Genomic DNA, 20,783 nt, shown 5'->3' on the forward strand with positions numbered 1-20,783 from the left:
AATATTCGAATTCGATTCGATCGATAAATTAAATTACTCAAACTCGAGTTTGACTCGATAATAATTAAATCGAATTCAAATTTTATTCGAATCGAACATAAATAATTTATGAATATTAATGTATCATTTATACTTTTAGTGAAGATAAAAGAGGAATGGACGACTGCCAATAGCAAATATTTGCTTTCTTTTTGTTTTTATTGTTATTGAACGAAATATTGGCTTCGCTAAAAAAGATTAAAGAAAGGAGGCTGCACCGCCGAAATTTATTTATACATCACTCAAATTTTCTTTTAAAAGTACAAACATATCAAATATTAAATTTATCTTTTAATAAATTACACTTTTTCTTCCGTACATCCCATACTTATTTTTATTTTCTTTTTTACTGCTCACGATAATAAATTTTTAAGAAATTTTAAGATTTTTTAAAAATAAATTTTAAAAAAAATTAAAAATTTTCTGCAAAATGAATTTTTGAAAGGAAAAATAGAAAGTGAGAAATACAGTGTACTCAGTAAAAATAAAAAATTTAATGTTGAATTTGAAATATATTTAATAATAAGATGTATACAGAAAAAAAAATGTAAACAGAATTGCCGTAAATAAATGATAGATTCCTGTTTTCGGGCCCTACGTAACTCAAGTGTCTGCCATTTGGGCTGTTTGGGCCCACTGCTTTCAGTCCTTTTTCTTTTTTATAAAATAAAATCATTTTCTTTTATCATGTTGAGCTAATACCAGTAAGTATTATAATATTGTAATTAAGGAAACTAGAAAAACAAAAGGAAAGATTAACTTCCAGGTTAAACATTGTAAAAATACATAATAAAAAAGAAACAATTAAAATCATACTGCTCTTCCACCACCTTAACAACATGAATAAAGGGGTGTTATCAAAATGATAATCAGATAAAAGAAAAAGAATGGATTTCGACTGCTGAGCTGATTGGTCAAGACAATTTTCTAATGAATAAGCAAACAAAAATGGAACTACTGGGTTCTCAAAATCATGGGGAATACATCATTAAATGCCAGCTCTTAGTTGTATCTGAAAAAGAGTGAGTCAGAAAAAGAAGCATGGAACAACAATCAGGACACAGATTATTCATCGGTTCTCATCCCCCCAAGCTAACTGCAAACACCAGACAGACTCTCATGTATGAAACTCCTTTCCCACATTCATGATTTCACATATAAAAATGTATTTCACGAGAACCCAATCAAATCCTCCACAAATTAATTTTCTTTACTCTACAACAAGCCCTGTAAATCCTAGCAGCAAAACCTTCACATGCATTATTTGCGCCCATCAAGTGTACACAAACAGTATAGAACCAAATCCTTGGATGGTAATGAAGGTCGTTTTCCTACTTTCAGCCTCTTCCAGCATTACCATGTCGTTGGTTTCTGAAGTAGCTCAGAAGTGCCTCTGCCTGCAATCAACAGAAGCTTATGATAATTTTCCAGAATGGTAAAAGAAAGGAGGTGATATAAAAAATAACAGTAGAAGCAGTATACCTTCTCTTTAGCTCTTGGGGTGCCAAGACTGGGACAAGGCCACTAGTGGTGGAGCAGCTCCTTCTTGGAGCAACATACTGCAAAACCTACCACGGGTTGTGCAGAGCTGTAAAAGAGCAACGGCAGTGTTTTCCTTTCCTCTCACTGAACCCAACTCAACAACCTCAACCAGCACGCGAATCCCACACTCATGCCCAATTGCAGTCCTCCCTTCAGAAAATGTAGCAAGATTTGCCAAAACAGCAACTACCTTAACCAACCATTTCAGTTGCTGGGTCCATCAACTCCAAAAGGTGTCTTACAGCACCGGCTTGCACAATTTGGGCCTTGTTTTCATGAAATATTGACAGATTAAACAAGGCTGTAGCTGAATCTTTCTTTCCCCTAGAAGTACCATTCCCCAATAAATCAACAAGTGGCTTGATTGCTCCAGACCTTCCGATCTTGACTTTGTTATCCTCAATGACTGAAAGGCTGAAGAGAGTGGCAGCAGAGTTTTCTTTAGCTTCTAGACTTCCTGTCTCAAGGACATGAATCACAGGTTCAATTGCATTAGCATTAGCAATAGCTGTTTTGTTGTTATCATTAATTGATAAGTTAAGAAGTGCTGTAACAGCATTTTCCTCGGTCATTGTATCTGGTGAATGAAGCAAATCAACTAACAAGCTAATGGCCCCACAGTTTGCTATTATAATCCAATTATCCATATTGTGCTTGGCAAGTAACCTGAGTTGAGCTGTGGCCTCTTTTTGAGTATCAAGTGAACTGCTCTTCAATTCCTCTACCAATTTCTTAACCTGGGTTTCAATGCCAAAAAGGTTAGCCCTATTCTCAAAACCATGAGAAGAAACTATCCTTGGAATGAATCTCTCTGATGGCCGGTGCCAGATTATCTGGCTTCGAAATCGTGCATCCATAACTGAGGAGGGAACTCAGGTTCTCTCCGTGGAATGGCTGAGCTAGCTGTAGGCTGTGGGTCACAGTTCACCTCTCAAGAAACATCATTACTGTAGGCCCTAAGATGAGTTGACCCCTAAGACGTCTCATTGGCATCCCCAACTGTTTCCCCAGGAAAATCTGAAATCGAAAGTGTACTAGTGGTTGAAACAGATCTTGTACGGTTCTGAGATGACTGTCCAGCATTATTAGAAAGTAACACAGTGGGTTCACCAACTGAATCGCTATGCCTTTGTTCCAAGTTTGACCTGTCTTCAGCACTATTTAATGATATTCTTGCAAGCTCCAGACCCTCTCCATTTTCGGCTATACTTGGCAAGGAACCCTGTGAGGGAGAACGAGGATAGAGTGGGAGGTTCCCTCCCAATGAAGTCCACTGGATGTGCTTAGGTTCTTACCAGATTGACCTGTAGACTGTGACTCAGGTGACATGGGTTGGCAACTTTTAGAATGAGGAGAACTATTTGAATCCCTTGGCAAGCCAGACTCTGCATGCACAAGAAAGATTTTAGACTCAAGCTTTTAGACTCTGCTTAGTTTAAATTCATGGACTTCATGGGATCAGGCAAATTCACGTTGTTTGACTCACACCAGCTTGCAATTAGTGCCTTTACTGTGTAATTAGGTATAACATTGGTACGAGCCAAACTCTGCCGTGTCTTGGGGCAGACAGAAAGCCCAAGTTCATTCCATTTCTTGATGAAAGCCCGCTCAAAAGTTTGTCCTAATGACACAATCACTGGATCAGTCATCAGCTCTAGGGAAAGGGGACAGCAGAAATCAGCAGGTATGGGAACCGGGCTACAGGTCTGAGGTTGTTTTATTAACACAAGCCGGTCATGCATGCGAGTTACAAGAGCAATTATTTTATCGACAAACTCAGCTTCTGCAGTTTTTTCAGCTTGTTCAGCATTCACCTTCAACTTTTCAAGGGCCACAGCCTCTATCAGAATCTCCTTGTTTGACCTTAAGCTCAAGCTCTCTGCAATTTTCAGTAGTATTTCCAAGCTTGGTCCAACACTATCCACTTGATAACATATGGCTTCCCTAATGACAGATGATGTTTGTTCATATACTGCATGCTTAATTTTCTGCAAGCAGTGCTGCACAATAATGCCAATAGTTAGACATCCTGAAATGTGGAATCCCCTTTAGGATTCTTTAAACTCAGAAATCAAATCAAAAGGAAAGCTATTTATTTTCTCACATCTCAAAAGTGTATAGTTAGAAGCCATTTACTCTCCCATAGGCGATTTTTTTTGGTAATCATTGTGAGAATATGGTAATTATGCTTTATTTATAAAATATAAACACAAGATGAAAAGTACAAGCTTCAAATGAAAATAAAAGCTTCAATTAACTTTGGGTCATAAATTACCTCAAGAGATGCTGAACTCAATTCATCAGGCAGATGCTGATGGGAAGACTTCAAGAACTCGAATATATCCAGGCTAAAATTTCGAATCTTTGATATTAGTGACTCAACTTGCAGAACCTAGACATTAAGCGGAAGAGAAGATGGTTATCCAAGTGCATTTAAATAAAGGCCCACACTAACTGACTAGTAATTGCTTATGAGAAATTTCTTTTCTTCAAAAATATTATTTTCTAAAAAGGTACTCATCTATAGCAATCCCACCTGAATATGAGCAAACACGCAAGAATCAGGACTTAGGCGCTAACAAATTACAAAAGCTATACATTCCAATTATTACTCTTACAACAAAAATGATAAAGCTCTAATAACCACAAGAGAAAAGAGGAAAAAGAGGACATACATAGACCATATGGGCAGAACATATGTCTGACAAGTTATTGCAGAACAATTAAGTGTAAAATGACAACAATAATCTACAACAAGCATCTCACAAGGAAATATTAATGCTGATATAAGTAATTGATAAAAGCATCACCGTATCAGGAGTATGCCAATGCCTAAAAGGTTAGCTGAGGTACTTCTTCCAGCCACAAGGAACTAAAATTGCCAATTAAAGTTGTGAACTGAAAAACAACTAGTAACTTACAAAGTAAACTTTACTCAAAAGGGGTTGCCAGCTTTCAAATTGCTCTCTTAATTCTTCTATAGAAAGAACCAATCCTTCGAACGCCTTACTAAGCACTTCATCAGAAGTAATTTTAGAATCAATGATTGCGTAAAGAATTGGCTTCAACAACTTCAGTATCTCTTCAGCTCTCTGTGGTACTTCTGAACTGCTTCTGAGTTAATGTTCTCAAAAGATGACAAATTTAAAAATGAGGAAATGTTACTAAGAAGTGCTTTTAACAAAGATATGTCCATACGATCTGTGTAACAATGAAAGAAAAAAGAAAGTCAGAGAGACCACACGTAAGAAAGAGGAGCAAAGGGTGACAAACTGAAATAATAACAGGCAAACTATCATGCATAGCATGCAAACTGTAACATATGAGTATCTTTTTTATTTATCATTAATGATCATAATAAATTCATCAGGTTTGCACTTTTAAGTCCCACGTTAGATATAAAACAAAATCATACTATTGTATTGAGATGAAAAGGTTTAGGCAAACATTTCATAAGGTATAAGGTTTTAAAACTTTTTGGAACCATTTAATGGTTTGACCAATTTCAGCATGCCAGTAACTTCAAAGTAAATACTACCCCCTTAACTTCATCATACCTTCCTCACAGCCCACATTATTTTAGAGTAGCTAAGTTTACCTCTCAGTTATCACTTTTGTTTCATTCACTTGATGTCATTCCAGAATTTCAAATATTCATGTGTCAGTTGTATCCACAAAAAAAAATAATAATAATAACAAAAGGATCAGCTGTTTTCAATGTAATGATCACACCCCATTACATCTATTTATACAGAGCAAAGACCATGAATGAGCTTAACAATTCAATTTTACTGAACTGATCAAAGAAAATGCAAAGAGCCATTTCAAAATGTCATCATTGAGCATACCCGGAAAAGAAAGAAAGAAAGAATAAAGAAACTAAAACAATAGTCAAAGAAAACGATGCTCAATAAACCTCCAATACAAATCAGAGAATCTTGATTCAAAAATAAATCATGACATGAAACAACTGGAGAAAGCTTCCAGTCCAATTACTTTGGTTCAACAGCATAATTCCTTTCCAGGCATTCAACTTAACCCAAAGCAAAATCATCACTGAACTAGGGCAACCACATATTCTGCCAACACCATCGTCACCACAGTTAGTTTGTTGCAAAACTGATATAGGGACAAAATGCATAAATTCATTTGCACACGTTTGGAGAAAAAAAAAAAAAAAAAGAGCAAAGTCCAGATAAGGTAAGGACATAGTACATACCGTGTTTCGTAAATTCTAACAGAAAAATTCTTTCTCAATCACTGATCCTTGGAAACCATATTTTCGATAAAACTGAAGAAAACCCTTTTGAATATCAGGATCATAGCCAATGTAGCACACTATCTTGATAACAAGAACCACAAAGATTCTTGAAATCTAAACTTCACCAACTAGCAATCCCTATACAGAAACAAAATTTTAAATCAAGCTTTAATGAAGCTTAAAATATTAAGAATGAAAACAAAAAATAAATATTTAAACCTTCAAATATAATATTTACCACCAAAACACCCACTGAAATTACAGCAATGTTTCCTTTCAAAGTTTATTATGCTGATAATCTTCGTAGCACCCTTGAAAATGTAACTAAGGTAAACAAACTAAAAAGAAATAATAAAAAGCAGTCACGTCTCCACATTAAATATAACATGATCACCACCCACCCACCACCAAGGAGAGAGTTAGTTGACTAATAACAAGCCAAATCCTTCTCTAAAAATTAGAGAAAACAAATGACGGCTATGGAAAAATTGAAATTTGGTGACTGCTCCTTCAATGGAATTGTCTTTACTCCAGTACCTTGTAAGCTTCTGTACTACAAGCAGTTCCTCTTCACTAACGCCCTAGTTTCTAGGAAATTAACAGTTAATTATTTGGATATATTTTCCCTATTTTTGGTAATCATCTCATTAAAATTCAATGCAGATTAGACGTACCTTTTGGAATAGAAAAAAGATGCTATTGGAACAAAAACAACCAGATATGACTACTGGGATGTAGAACCATCCCATGCTAGTTCATCGACCATATGATGATCTAAACCCAGCATTTGAATGCTTCAAATGAAAGATTTAAAGACCTTAACAAGAATTGCAAAACAAGCATAAATTGTTTCGACAACCATGTTCAAATTCCACATGCTACTAGATGATAACTAGCACAGCAGTAATGAAACCTATAAATTTACCTAAATCATTACTTCCAAAACCTATCTCCAAATGGTTTCTAATGTCATTTATATGGCATACTTTATATTTTATGCACTTTCCAAGTTTCCGATAACAGCATAGTAAAATCACAACTTAATCAAATCCATTTTACACCTTAATTGTTTTGGCATCCATACATATTTGTATAAATCCCTTTTACACCTTAATGATTTTGGCACACATACATATTTGTGTCGTAGTCATATAAAAAATAATAGGCAAAAGGGTCAAAAAAGCCCTTGAACAAAAACTCAATAGTCATTTAAGCCCCTAACATTTTATTGCAATCAAATGAAATCTTGAATTTTCTATTTGGGATCAATTGAGCCCTTAAACATCTATTTTCACCAAATTGAATCCTTAAATATCTACTTTCACCTCAATTGAGCCCTTGACTAGATGGAAATTAATGTTGAAGCCTAATCAATTTTTGTCTAATAAGGGCTCAATTGATGAAAATAGATGTTTGAGAGCTTAATTAATTGCAATAAAAGGATAAGGGCTTGGATGATCATTGAATTTTTGTTTGAGGGCATGTTTGACCCTTCAGACAAAATAATTTGTCCTTCCAACAATTTTAAGCTGTTTTTTACACTTTCCCAAAAGCTAAACAAACTAATAACTAAAAGTTAACCCTAAAACTCCCTTAGTCCTTAAAATCTCATTTATCCAAAAACCCACTTAGCCTTTCAAAATCATACTATCAAACAACATGTTCATACAGAAAGTACTTAAATCAAACGGGTTTCCTTATTATTTAAAAAATAACCAACTCCAAAGAAGTAATTAGTCAAAATATTAAGAAATTGCAAGGAAATGATAGCAAAGGAAATAAGAGACACCTCAACTCGATCAAGATCTTTCAACAAGTTTAATGGGTCTATGATCTGTAAAAGGAACAGAAAAACGGAAGCTTTGATTCTCTATGTCGTTAAACAAAAACCCAACTGCATATATCAAGATTAAAAGATAACTAAACTAATAAATAAAGAGAAATTTCCAAAGCCAAAAAAAAAAACAAAAATAGGGAAGGAAAAGAACAAATGGTACCGGAATGCAGCTTTGAATGTTGGGTCCTTTTCCCTTTTGGGTCTCTTAATCTTTGTAAGAAAAAACAATAAAAAAAAAACCCAGATTTCGCTCCTGTTGCTGGAACGTCAGTCTTTCTATTCTACTAGTATTCGTGTTGGATAAATGATTTTGGAAAGATAATTTTTATATTTTTAAATATTTATTTGATGAAAAATTAATTAGTAAAAAATATAATTTATTGATCAACAAAATTAATATTTTGAAAATTATTTTACAGATTTAAAGAGAAAGAAAAATCATTTTTTAAAAATTATTTATAAATAAAACTATTTATTAATGATTTTGAATATAATTTTATTTATAAACAATATTATATTAACAAATAATATATTATTAATAAATAATATTATATTATATCAATAAATATTATTATATTAATGAATAAAGATTATACTAATAACTTAATAATATATAATATATTAATAATAAATAATATGTTATTAATATAATATATCAATAAATAATATTATAATATAGTACTAAATGATCTAAAAATAATAAATATTTTTATTTTAAGTCTTTTTATATTAACATAATATTATAATATTAAATATTATTATTAAAAAATAATTATTTTTTAATATTAATAATTTTAATATACTTTAATAATAAATAATTTTTAATAAATTAATAGTTTTATTAATATTATTTAAAAAATAAAATTTTCAAAAAAAATCAAATAATAAAAAATAATTTTTATTAACTCATTCAAAAAATAAAATTTTTTTAATTCAAAAAATATAAATAAAATTTTAAAATTTATTTTTTGCAAAATAAATAGAACATTAATTGTTTATTATTTTCAATTTTTAGAATTAAATATTTGGAAAACAGGACAATCTCCTCATTTTGGAATTTCATTATGAATATTTTGACTGGAATTTTGGGCATTTCATTATGTAGCAGCCGAAAGAGTCGGTTCCGGAATTTGTTTTTTAATAAATATCTCCACATTTTATTTATTTATCCAATAAAATACTTTTCAATAAAATATTCGAAGATAAATTTTATTTTAATATAATAAAAGCTAAAAAAAATTAATTTAATACAGCATAATAAACAGTTTAAAGAATATATTTAAATTTTTAACAAAATTACAACCCTCTCGATTTCTCTTTTTTTTGTTTATTTCTTTTTCTAGTCAATTAATTATCTAAAAGTTTAATTACAAAATGCCCCCAATATCATTTTTAATTGCATTTATTATTAAAATGTTAGAAGAAATTGAAAAGTAACATTTGAAATAGATATGGTCAAAAGTAACATGGCACAATTGGCATTTGCATCCGTCTGTTCTTATCCACAAAATTGGTTCTAAATACATTTTCCATTTTTACTTTACGTTTGTTTTTTTTAAGTCAATTTACTTATTTATCCTCTTTATTTTAATTTTAAAATTTTCAAACATGTACTTTTATAATTTACTGAATATTGCATTTTTAATAAGTTATATAATTTATCTTAAATATACATTTAATAAAGTTATATAATATATCAAGTTTTCATATCTTATAAGTTAAAAATTTATCAAATTTTCATACTCAATAAGTTAAAAAAATTATTGTTAGATTTGAAAAAAATAATTAAGAAATAGCTTATATAAATTTTTAAGTTTCTAGATATATAAATTCAAAAATTTTTTAAAATTTTAGGACATCTAATTTCAAAAATTTTCAAGAGTTTCTGAATTGATAAATTTGAAAATTTTTAAAAACTTTCAAATTTATAAATTCAAAAACTTAAAAGTAAAAGAAAATTGAAGAAAAAAATAATTAAGAATTTAGTTAAAATAATTTTTAGAAATATAACAAAAAAATGAGAACGTTATTTAGAATTTTCCACCCAAAAATAAGTCTGAAACTCTTTTTTTTTTCAATACTTTGGAGACCCTAAGAGTTTATGAATACGTTTCAGACAAAATCCATTTGATAATTAGTAATATATATAAAAATTTCTCATCGAAATATTTACATTTCCATTGATTTTTTGTTCTAATTGACTTTGACTCATTTTGTACCAAAATACAGCAGCTTTTCGGATCCTGAAATGCTCACCTGGCTGGCTTCATGCTTGGAAAAAGAACACAAGAACCGTAGGATTTCTCTGGGTGGGAACTGAAATGTCATCGGTTTCTTGGCTCAGTACGAAAGTGCAACATGCTTGTTCTCGTTTTTCCATGAAGACACAAGATAAACCAAGATATAGTTATTTTGACATATATTTAAATGGAAGAAGCGAACCCCAATTCAATTTTTAACTACTAAAAGTAAACTCAACAGCAATAGTTTTGTAAATCAAAACCATATTTATATGTTGACGAGCTTTTCTGATTCACTTTGCATGTTAAAATATTATTCACATACAAATTTAGTTAAGGAATTCTTATCTTGAAACGATAAGCAAAAAAGCGAAGATCCCTGTCATCCAATAAAACTTTAGACCATTAACCTGTATTGGTGCAGAACCCGTAGCCCAAGTCCAAGGAAAAAGTCTTCTTTCCGCATAATAACCGAGCAAAAGTTAGCTTTTTAAGATCATAGTGGCTGGAGTTCTTGCTCTGGTACAGCTGCATCAACAGGTTTATATGAATTGAGCGATTGTTGTCTGCGTCTCCATATAATCCACATTCCAGAAACTGATAATCCAACGATTATTGCGATGATAATAGCCAACAGAACAACAAAATAATGTAGCTGCCACCATGTCCTGTATCATTTCAGACGCACAAATCATATTAAACCTTATATCATCACCTTTCATGTAATAATAACATAGTTTTGACTATAAATTCACCCCAAGAGATATAGTTTTGAGCATAAATTCACCAAGAGATATAGATAGGTTACAGTAAAATGATCTTCTGTTCGGACGGGAAAACAGACTCAGTTCTTATTAGATCAAAATGAAATTGTCAGTAAATAAGGCGTATAGTAAATTATGGAATTTCTCAACATTTAAGGCAGCCATGGCCCTGCCTGTCCCAACTAACTTTCACCAGATTATAAATAGAGTTAAAGAGGTTAACTAGCAACTCAACCTAGAGATTGGATCGTGAATTAGTAGATTATGTTCTTATTTCGTTTTTGTTTGTATATCTTGCATGCACTTAGTGTAACAAACTATTTCTAGATACAAGACAATTACCTTGTCAGTTCAACAATGTTGACCATTAGAATTTGCAGGATTTAGTTGAGAATAGACCGCCTTCATGAGTAACAATTTTGTTTCAGAAAAAGAAAAGACTTTTTATTTTTCAATGATATGTATACTTACTAGGAACCCAAGAGAAAAAAAAAATAATTTAGGACGTAGATATCTCAGAGAATAAGGATAGAACAGATCCATGCTGCACCAATGTACCATGCAGAAGATCTAGACCCTCTGGAATTACAGTACAAGTTTTCCGTATGCACTGATCCAGTTATTAGCACCAATGAACTATGCAGAAGATCTAGACCCTTAGAATTATGGTACAAGCTTTCATTTACGCACCATCAGAGACACAGGTACTGTGAGGCCATATGGAGAGGGTATTCTGCAAATTAATATTTAAAGCAAGCCCCTGTGATTTCAGATACATATGTAAATAGACACAGAATTTTTGATAGATGATTCATCAAATTGTCAGCAGGAAGGTGTCTTTTAAAATGGCATAAGATAGTCAGTAGCCCCACAGGCTCCATACACAAGCAAGAGAGAGAGAGAATGTGTGTGTGTGTGTGGCCAATACTAAAATTAATAACCAGGCCTCTAGAAAATGGGAACATACTGTTGCACAAAAGGCTCAACTTTCCATTGCACCAACTGATAATTTCCCAAAGTATCAGGAAGCCTCACACGATGTTCAGCAAGCCGAGATATTATACTCTGGAAGCAGAAATTCATCAAGCAAACAGGTGTAATCTTTTATATTAATGGCATATTTAGTGGATAAGATTGTAATATGATAAGATAAGATAATATTATGAATAGGATTAGATTAAATAATGTCATTCTATCTTGTGTTTCATGCATGCAAGGATTAGGATATGCTAATTATATATATTGATCAAAATTATCCTTCCTCAAAGTTTACATAATTTAAATTTATTGTGTAACTTTTAAGAGTATAATACAGCATATAAGTTTAATCCTATGGATTAAAAATAATCCTCTCTATTTTCAGAGGATTGAATCACGTTGTACCAAGAGGATGATTAATCCTCCTTGTAATCCAATCCCTCTCTTTAGATACAAACCAAACATGAGATGGGATAATTATCATCCTATTTTGTGCATCATCTAATGCACCAAACATGACCTAAAAGAATTGCAATGATTTAAAAAAGACTTACTATGGCAGTAACATTAGAAATGTAGGTTCCTGTAGGGACTATGGCCAATCTGACAAGAGAACTGTTGTTTCCTTTGGATGTACAATTCAATAAATGGACCTGAAATCATCCAAAAAATTTCGTAAACCAATAAAGTAAATGTTACTTGCAAACCTACCCGTAGACAGAAAAAACAACTGTTTAGTGAGATAGTTTAAAAAATTTCTTCAATAATTAACATGTAATTTCGCATTAATAGTTCATAAATTACTGCCAGCAAATGCTCCTGCATTTGACGGTAGCAGTTGTTTAACCTGTGAAGCATTAACATCTAACTCCTTAGCAATCAACTCAGCAAGTTTGTTGATGCGAGGCTTTAGATATGAGTAGTTGACGCTCAATGACATATCCAATTTAATTTCACCAATTTGAATTTCCCCTGTTCATCAAAAAGGAAATGTCATCAGAAAGACTTCCACTGAAGCTGAAAGACATTATAATATAACAATAGCATGACCTTGTTTCTTGAAGATGGAATATAATATAACAATATCACTTAGAAATGGAAAATGAACAGTAGCATGACCTTGTTTTACACCAGAAATGGAAATTGAACAGTAGAATGACCTTGTTTCTTGAAGATGGAATATAATATAACAATATCACTTAGAAAGCGTAATTAATAAAAGTATCGATCATCATTCGTGCTTTTCAATAAAATAAACTGCAGACCTGTAATGGGTTCCAACACAATGAGAACCATATAAGGTCCTTGGGTAACAATGGTTTACTGTACCTGGAAGAGCATATCGTGATGGTCCATCAGGAGCTGATGTAGGTGGCAATTCCACAGTTGAATTATCCTTCCCGCTTGAAGATGAAGGAGATGGTGATAGTGTGTGAAGCCTTTCCCAAAGCTCAGAACAATTAGTCTTCCAGAAACCAATCTTTGAATGCTCACGGTCATATGTAACAAGGGTGTTGCGCACAATGATCCCTATTACAGACATATAGGTACAGTTGAAAACAAGAAAGAAAATAACAGTCCCACAATTTTCATGGCATCAAACATAAGCTTTGGAATTGAAAATGGAGATATTTCGCCAAAGTTTGCCCAAGAAGATGGTTCCAATTCCATCAAATTCCAATACTAAGACCGAGCAGCAAAAAAGAGTCTCATTAAAGCTTAACAGGAATAGTATCACAAAATACAAGTTATCTGAAGCTTAACATACCTCCCAGAAGAGTAGTAGGATCCTTTTCATTTTGGAAGATCCCAAGGCAATATGCACCGTGCACCTTTGAATGCTTTATCAATATAAGATGTAAGATAAGCAGAAAACCTCTAGTCACATATTGAACATCGAGGAAAGAGCAAAATACTCATTTGAATTCAAACGCAATTCCTCTGAAACCAACTCCAAGTATGACCTTAAGAAGGTTCCCCTGAGAAATTAAGTTGTTCAATCAACAGGAAAGCAATTAAAGTGGGAAAAACTTACCCGAAACAAGTAATTCTCAGGTGACAGTAATAATTTTTGCTGATTGTCAAATACCATTTCAACTGTTGGAAACATTTTAGAGAGTTCAGAGACATCACTGAAGCAGAAAAACAAAATTTAAAAGTTAATAGCAGAACAAAGATAACTAATCAGTTTCCATAACAAATAATTGAAAACTGTTCACTTTTTCTGTTATGGAACATAATATCAATACCTGCTAGCACCAGAAAAGCATATATCATTGTAATTTGGATCAGGGCCACGGATCTGCTTTAAGCTGTTAAGTTCCTTTATAATCTACAATACAGATGCAAATAAGAAATAAAATGAGAAAAGAACAAACACAATAAAATGCGGAGTTTTATGTTTTGACTGTTAACAGGTCAACGTGTAAAGCATGTAGTCATCTCATGCCCTTACAAACACCTATAAAATTCCAGATGAATATGTACAACTGATAGAATAAAACTCCAATGATCCCCCATATTAATGCCATTAAGAATGACAAGCGAAGTTTTTAAATCCTCTAAACACAATATATCACTCAGCCAGGAGACAAAAGATGGTCCAGTAAGAAAACATTAATAGGCCTAACTAAAATTTTAAGAAATTATGGTGCATTTATGGGAACTGAATCTTACAGCATTCTTAAACGCTGCAAATACAGCTTCAGGCAGATACGCATATGTTGTACCACTATCCAAAACAGTTCCATACTTTCCATCAAAGACATTTGGTTCCAAAGGTAGCTGCTTCCCCGCTACATGTATCTCTTTCAAATCAATGTTGTAATATGGACTGTTGCCATCCCAAAACTAGAGTAAATGTGTCAGATGTATCAAATGTATTCATAAGGAAGTTGATTAGACATTCTATCTCTGAGATAAAATTTTTACAAAACATACCTGCGTTCAGGATCTGAATTACTAAAGACCATGTCTGATGGGGCAGATATACCACCAAGAACCATAGCACCCCCACCAATATCCATCCCACCATAACATAATGAGAACGAATCACTAATCACACCTTTTTCAACAAGCTGGTCAACAATGCTGAGATCACCACGTCCCAATCCCATAATTCCATCAGCATGTTGACTGTAAAGGTCACCAGTTTCCTCAGTTTCGCAACCAAAAACAGCACGCTGGGGCATAAGTTCACTTTGATTCCCAAACGACATGATATCCTCACCGAGGACACCACTACTGCTACTCATTTCAGCATACTGTCTCTCATAAATACATTGCACCCTGTCATTGTCACAATTGCAATCCAAATTGCACTTTACAGGTTTGTAAGTGCTGGACAAATCCGGCTCAAACTTTGGATCCTGATAAAAAGAAATCATAAAACCTAATAGCTTAACCACCTAAATAAAATTTCTCAGAATCAACATGATGAAAACCTTTCACTGAAAATTATTAAGGCTGCATTCCTACATGCTTTTGTTTTCTAAAAATTGCTATAAAACAAATAGTAAATAAATTCATATTTAATGAAAAATAAGCAGCTGATTAAAATGTAAAATTAATTCAAAGGTAATTATTATATGTCTAAACATAAAACCACGCATTTTGCTATAAATAAAAGCTGTATTTTTTTCATTTAAATTTTAAAAAAATATCGTTGGCTTTTACATGTAAACATAACTTTCTTTTCGCTTCACAAAGCAAAAGCAACGAGCAAATAAAGCCTAAATGAATATCTCAAACAGGAGGGTAATGCTAAAGAAATTTAAAAAAAAAAAAAAAAAAGGAGTTTATCTAGTCAGATCTACTCTAATATGCTTGGAATACACTAAAAGTCAAAAACATTAATAAACATGAAATAATTTTTAAAAAATAGGAAAGAAAAAAGTTTTATTTTTCAAATTAAAATAAAAAAAAAATCGAAAGAGAAGAAGAGGCAAAGATGAATGAATACATCACCTCATGTCTACCGCATTGTTCACAAGTAGCGCAAGGAACGTAAGTAACAGTACTTCCAGTATCCACTATAAGCGCAAATCTCTGTGGAGGTGTCCCGATCCATAGCCGCGTAGTGTAATACCTTCGAAATTTTAAATCCTCGAAAATCTCAGTTAAAAGAAAAAGGGAAAAATGAATTGGAGTAAATAATAATGGTATAATAACGTTGTACCCGTTGAGGAGGAGATCGTCGTAGAGTCGCATTCGAGCGTTGGGATGGGAAGAGTGAGAGTCGGATCTCAGGAGGTGACGAGGAGAGTTGGAGAATGTTCTAGAGGAATTCTTGGGAGAAGGAAAGAGAGGGAGGATCATGGCGGGACGGGCGCCATGGTGAGGTGGAGGGAGAAGGAGTGGAGGTGACGTGGAAGGATTTGATTGGGAGAGAAGAAAGAGGAGGAAGAAAGCGACGGTTGCGACGGCGAGGTCAACGAGTGCCCGTGCCATGAAAAGCATTGTGGCTCCGACGGAGGCAAAGGAATCGAAGGCAGCACCCGAGACGAGAGAGAAAGAGAAGAGGGGTATGTCAATGGATGGGTACCAGAAACGAACTTTGCACCAAACTGATGCGACAAAAAAATGTAGGCGTTGGATGGCATGGAATACTTGGATTCGTCAGTTTCTTCTCCAACCAACGTCTGAGGAATTAATAAAATATAAGCACGTTTTCACACGCCCTCCAAACGGTGTCGTTTTGGTTTTTAAACTGAAGTGGACCATCATCATTTATGGGTACTAAAATGACTAACACTATCAATGAATGCAATTTCATGCATGCCAATGAGAATCAACAGAGAAAGATAAGAAGAAAATACTTGTCCTGAATTAGCATATCCAACAGGTTATCAGTCCATAAGGAAATTACAATATAGCAAGCTCAATCTAACACTAAACATGGTTTTGAAGGCATTTGATAATAGAAGCCTCAAAGGAAAAAGGGAAGAATGAGGGGGTACAGTTAGCATCATATAGGGGCAAAAAATCTGATCTCCTTATCTTGTATCTATGGTGAACTTTTCCATCAAGAATTACATATATGGCTGGTGTGATGGTTGCAATCCGCTACCACCATAGCTACCATAGTTAGATGTAGCTGTATTATACGAGGGAGCAGGACCTCTGTCGTCTTGAGAATAGTAGTATAATCTTTGATCATTAGCTTGCGGAGCATAAGCAGGTTGGTTCGGGACTTGATAATCGTAGGGGTTAGGGCCAGCATGAGGGTACCTTTCCGGCATTCCTACATATGCAGCCCTCTCGTTGTAAACAGGTGGCACCTGCCTACCGGGAGGTCCACGAAATCCTCTAAATCCACCGCTGGGTCTTGACCTCTTTGACTGGTGATGTTTGCCAAAATCTCCTACTCTCTTCCTATTATCTGATTTTGATTTTTCCAGTTGAGCAAACCTTTTCTGGAGTGGGTCAAGTGGGTAGTCAGCTTCTAGCCCATACTCGTGAACACATCTTATCACAGCCCTCAACGCTGCAAGTTCTTGTGCATTTACATCACCCTGTAAAAAAAGAGGAAATCACCATTTGCTATTTTCTGTATAGAAAACATTCTTAGCATGGGGTGGTTGGACATCCTGAATAAGCATGCATACCTGTGCACCAGCAGCGCCACCAGAGTTCCCACTCTTCCCTTGTGAATTTCTCCTCAAATCCTTCAAGTACGTCTTCAAGAGGGGCACAGGAGGAAAGCTTTCAGTAAGCTGGAAGGCATGAATAAATCGTACAGCATCTATTTGTCTCCCACCGTTAATCAACAACTCAACAACAGCTGCCATGGAAAGACATGGTTTAGCATATCTACTGCAAACAGTGTTATAGACTTCACCAGGGCAGAGATACATCATAATAACTCCAATATGTAATATATTTTTCAAATAATCTAAAACACCATTACACCAAAAGGAATAAAACTCAAGACACATCTTATGGAAGCAATGGTCCAGCCTCCAAACCCCATCAGGTCAGTTAATTAAAAGAACACCAACCTGGCATTTTCCGTGTTAACCCAATGGAACGACATAGCTCAGGTGCCTGCCGGCGGTGAGCAACTACAACAACAAGCTTGCAGAGTTCTTCTTCATCAAACTCTGAAAAAATCCTAAAAGTAGCAAGGAGCTGCAAAAAAGCCTCTGCTTCCAAGGAATTGCCATTGGCAGTGTCACTGCCTGCACTAGACAGCTTAGGTTTCCACTCATCAGCAATTGCCTTGGCTTGCTGCTTGGTTTCAAGGTTCAGAAGGTGATCAGCACCGGGGTCAATTCTGGCCAAAAAGGCAGCCATGGCTTCTATTAAGACAACACAGGATTTGCGCATGCCCTGAAGGGCAGCATCCCTCTTATCCCCCGTTTGGGTTGTTTCATCAGGAGGGTAAAACCCCTCCAATGAATCCAGCACCAAACGGGCTGGTTCACTTGCACTTTCTAGTGCAACAGGAAGTTCCTGACAAATGGCATATAGATTTTTCTGGTTCTCCATTATAAAATTAAGAAGTCCTTTTGCATCCATTTGCTCACAAAATTGCGTCAGCTCTGGACGCGGCTTAACATCAGCAGCCACATTTTCAGTATTTTCACCTGTTTTATGAGGAAAGTCCTCATCAGTAGAGTATGTATCACCAACAGGGCTGCTTACCTTGGTGTCTTTGTTGTCCCCAGCATTAAGCGGTTCCACAATTGTTGGTTGGAAATTTGCACGTGCCTCTGCAATGGCAGCAACAGCAGCATCTTTCAGCTCCTGCACTCGATCCAAGAAGTCTTGTTCCTTAGAAGCAACAGCTGCCTCCCTCTCAGAAATCAATGCACGAGTTTCAGCTTCTTTCTCCTCGTATTCCTTCTCCTTAACTTCTAGCTCTTCAGATTTCTTCTTTAATGTCATATCAAGATTGCGGAAATGTTGTTCAATTTCTGTCCATTGAACCTTGTCCTCAGAAGCATCCTTGCAAGCTTCCAGTTCAAGAACTGCCTTGCAAAGCTGCTCTATCAGAGAAGATGCAGCATCATTTGCCACATGTTGCCCGGTACTGGCCATAGCTGTGAAAAATCACAAAAGTTCAAGGACAATGCTACAAGATTTAATTGAAATTTATTAATTACAGAAATAAATAAATAAACAAAAAGAATTAGCAATAGCAACCAAAGAAAGTTTACATAGAAGACAACAACAAACACAGAGGAAGGTAAGGGGTAAAGAGAAAAATGCACCATCCTGATAAAACAGTTTCAATATAGAAGCCAACGACATAAACATACTGGAGACGAGGCTTTCAAGATAAATCTAGCAGTCCATACCCATAACGCTCTAAGAGCATTTAATTGTCTGCCACCTTATTAAGCAAGCAGAACATCCATTGGAATATATCCACAGCTTCTCTGCCTAATGGCGAAATGTTATAGGCATTTCTTTCAATCAAGTAGCAAAAACTCCCCAAATTCATGTTCTTACTTCTTTGCACCGGGGCTGAAAACAGCCATTCAAGTCTCTAACGAACCTAATGTCCTAAAATACATAATAAATGTCGAATTATAGCAAGACAACATGTCGAAACTAATTGAAACACCAATAGCCTACATGTTAAAAGAACAAAGATGAACGAATCATTCTTCCCTGCTTTTCTCTGTCTGTCACACTACCCATTGACATTTTTACACCAATAAGCTCATGAAACTAGGTTTTATTTGTCCATAGTTTAAGAAGGAAAATTCGCCTATCTTAATTTTCTTTTATTTTTCATTGTATCCCAAACTAAATCCCTTGCCTTTCTCAACACCACCAAAAAACTCCAAATTTTTTCTTTTTTTTTTTTAATTTTTGTTTCATACATATAATATTTTAAGACCAACTCTACACTATCAAAACCAAGACACCGAAATATCAAACAAAATAAATGAATAAATAAAAAAAAATAAATAAATTAAAAAACATACCTCAGTCGGCGGTCAAGAAACTTTGCTCTTTGTTTCCTAAGAAGGATATTTTGTGAAGGGGTAGAGCAGATTTCTTTCGTTTCTTGCTTTTTTTTTTTTTTTTTTCTCTTTTTCTTGCTTCTTCTCTTTATTGCAACGTGTCTCTGGCTATCTCACTGAATCCTCCTTTTTCATTTTTTCTTTTCCAGTTTTTGCATAGCACATTACAAAATCCTCTTTGGGTTCTGGTCCGTTTGTTCTGTAATATTGGGCTCAACTTGAGTAGACCCAATTTCCCTAAAGCTCCAGCCCAGTTTCCGTAATATTTTCTTTTCACTTTTTCCTTTATTTTCCTTTATTTATTTATTGTTCCGTCATCCTTATATTCCCAAAAAATTACTGAATTTTTTATTATAAAAATTTATTAACTTTAACCATTAGTACATGAACAAATCTTTAAACATTTAATATGTCGTTGAAATTAATATTTGAAAGTTACGAGTTTGATAAGATTTGTGTATAATACTTTTTTCAACCCAAATAATTATTGATGTAAGAATGTTTAATAATAGATTAGGAATTTAAAAAAAAAAAAAACTTTGACCATTAATATTTTAAATATTTTATTAAATTAATTTTCTATAAAGTTATATTTGACTTGCTCGGGTTTTAAAAAAATAATTTCTCATATTTTAATTAGCAATATATTTAAAATAAAAATGAAATCAAAATTAAAGAAGTTTGACTCTTAAATGTTCAAGACTAAAAGAATGGCAACATAACAAATGCATCAGTAATCAATTGAATTACATGTTTGTTCAAAGCTGGTTCACATATATAGCCAGCTTGAATAAATTTTGAGATGCATTTTCGAAATTTACATAATTTGGCTCCTTCAAATGTTTCAAAAGAATGTCATTGCTAATGCCTCACTCTCTTCAATCCTCTGTATAGAGCAGGACATGACAAATACATTCTTTAACAATAATATGGATCCTACAACCTTGTTGTTTGAAACAAGAGAGGAAGTAAGCTGCCAAAAAAGATATGCAAAACTTCACATATACCTCATTCACTTTGCCACTTTCTTACTTAAATCTCTTGTGAAAAAATTTTTTCCGCTTATAACCTTATAGTTCATCTCCGTTGTCCAAAGAAGTAACATGGTTAAAAAATAAGAGAGTAATTTTGTAATTTCATTCAAAT

At 33.9% G+C, this 20,783-nt stretch overlaps 2 protein-coding genes and 1 pseudogene across 6 annotated transcripts; all 3 read right to left on the reverse strand.

Moving 5' to 3' along the window:
- Positions 1–774: 774 nt before the first annotated feature.
- LOC111292664 (U-box domain-containing protein 4-like) lies at positions 775–7,977 on the reverse strand (annotated as a pseudogene). Its single transcript, XR_016345630.1, has 8 exons — positions 7,840–7,977; positions 7,632–7,736; positions 5,801–5,980; positions 5,578–5,660; positions 4,503–4,782; positions 3,857–3,973; positions 1,522–3,581; positions 775–1,436 (listed from the first exon to the last, which is right to left on the reverse strand). The product of XR_016345630.1 is annotated as a U-box domain-containing protein 4-like (transcript).
- A 1,812-nt stretch (positions 7,978–9,789) lies between these two features.
- On the reverse strand, positions 9,790–16,289 carry LOC111293039 (Eukaryotic aspartyl protease family protein). Of its 3 annotated transcripts, none has more exons than XM_022885741.2 (12): positions 15,839–16,289; positions 15,628–15,748; positions 14,602–15,029; positions 14,338–14,494; positions 13,911–13,993; positions 13,697–13,793; positions 13,430–13,502; positions 12,991–13,191; positions 12,509–12,633; positions 12,216–12,314; positions 11,651–11,748; positions 9,790–10,587 (listed from the first exon to the last, which is right to left on the reverse strand). In XM_022885741.2, exons 1-12 carry the CDS (start codon positions 16,117–16,119, stop codon positions 10,416–10,418), a joined length of 1,935 nt encoding a protein of 644 aa, XP_022741476.1. In that variant the 5' UTR covers positions 16,120–16,289; the 3' UTR covers positions 9,790–10,415. The 3 variants fall into 3 exon arrangements, with proteins under 3 accessions (XP_022741476.1, XP_022741477.2, XP_089622653.1); XM_089766527.1 differs by lacking the exon at positions 9,790–10,587 and adding an exon at positions 11,229–11,416 and having other exon boundaries at positions 15,839–16,274; XM_022885742.2 differs by lacking the exon at positions 11,651–11,748 and having other exon boundaries at positions 10,103–10,587; positions 15,839–16,274.
- A 175-nt stretch (positions 16,290–16,464) lies between these two features.
- LOC111291999 (FRIGIDA-like protein 3) lies at positions 16,465–19,805 on the reverse strand. Of its 2 annotated transcripts, none has more exons than XM_022884172.2 (4): positions 19,599–19,805; positions 17,661–18,704; positions 17,268–17,443; positions 16,465–17,174 (listed from the first exon to the last, which is right to left on the reverse strand). In XM_022884172.2, exons 2-4 carry the CDS (start codon positions 18,700–18,702, stop codon positions 16,692–16,694), a joined length of 1,701 nt encoding a protein of 566 aa, XP_022739907.2. In that variant the 5' UTR covers positions 18,703–18,704; positions 19,599–19,805; the 3' UTR covers positions 16,465–16,691. The 2 variants fall into 2 exon arrangements, with proteins under 2 accessions (XP_022739907.2, XP_022739908.2); XM_022884173.2 differs by having other exon boundaries at positions 17,661–18,736; positions 19,599–19,721.
- Between the last annotated feature and the right edge of the window lie 978 nt (positions 19,806–20,783).

Source organism: Durio zibethinus, chromosome 10 (assembly GCF_047325235.1).
Source record: "Durio zibethinus cultivar Kanyao isolate XHJ-2024 chromosome 10, ASM4732523v1, whole genome shotgun sequence".
NCBI classification, from domain to species: domain Eukaryota; kingdom Viridiplantae; phylum Streptophyta; class Magnoliopsida; order Malvales; family Malvaceae; genus Durio; species Durio zibethinus.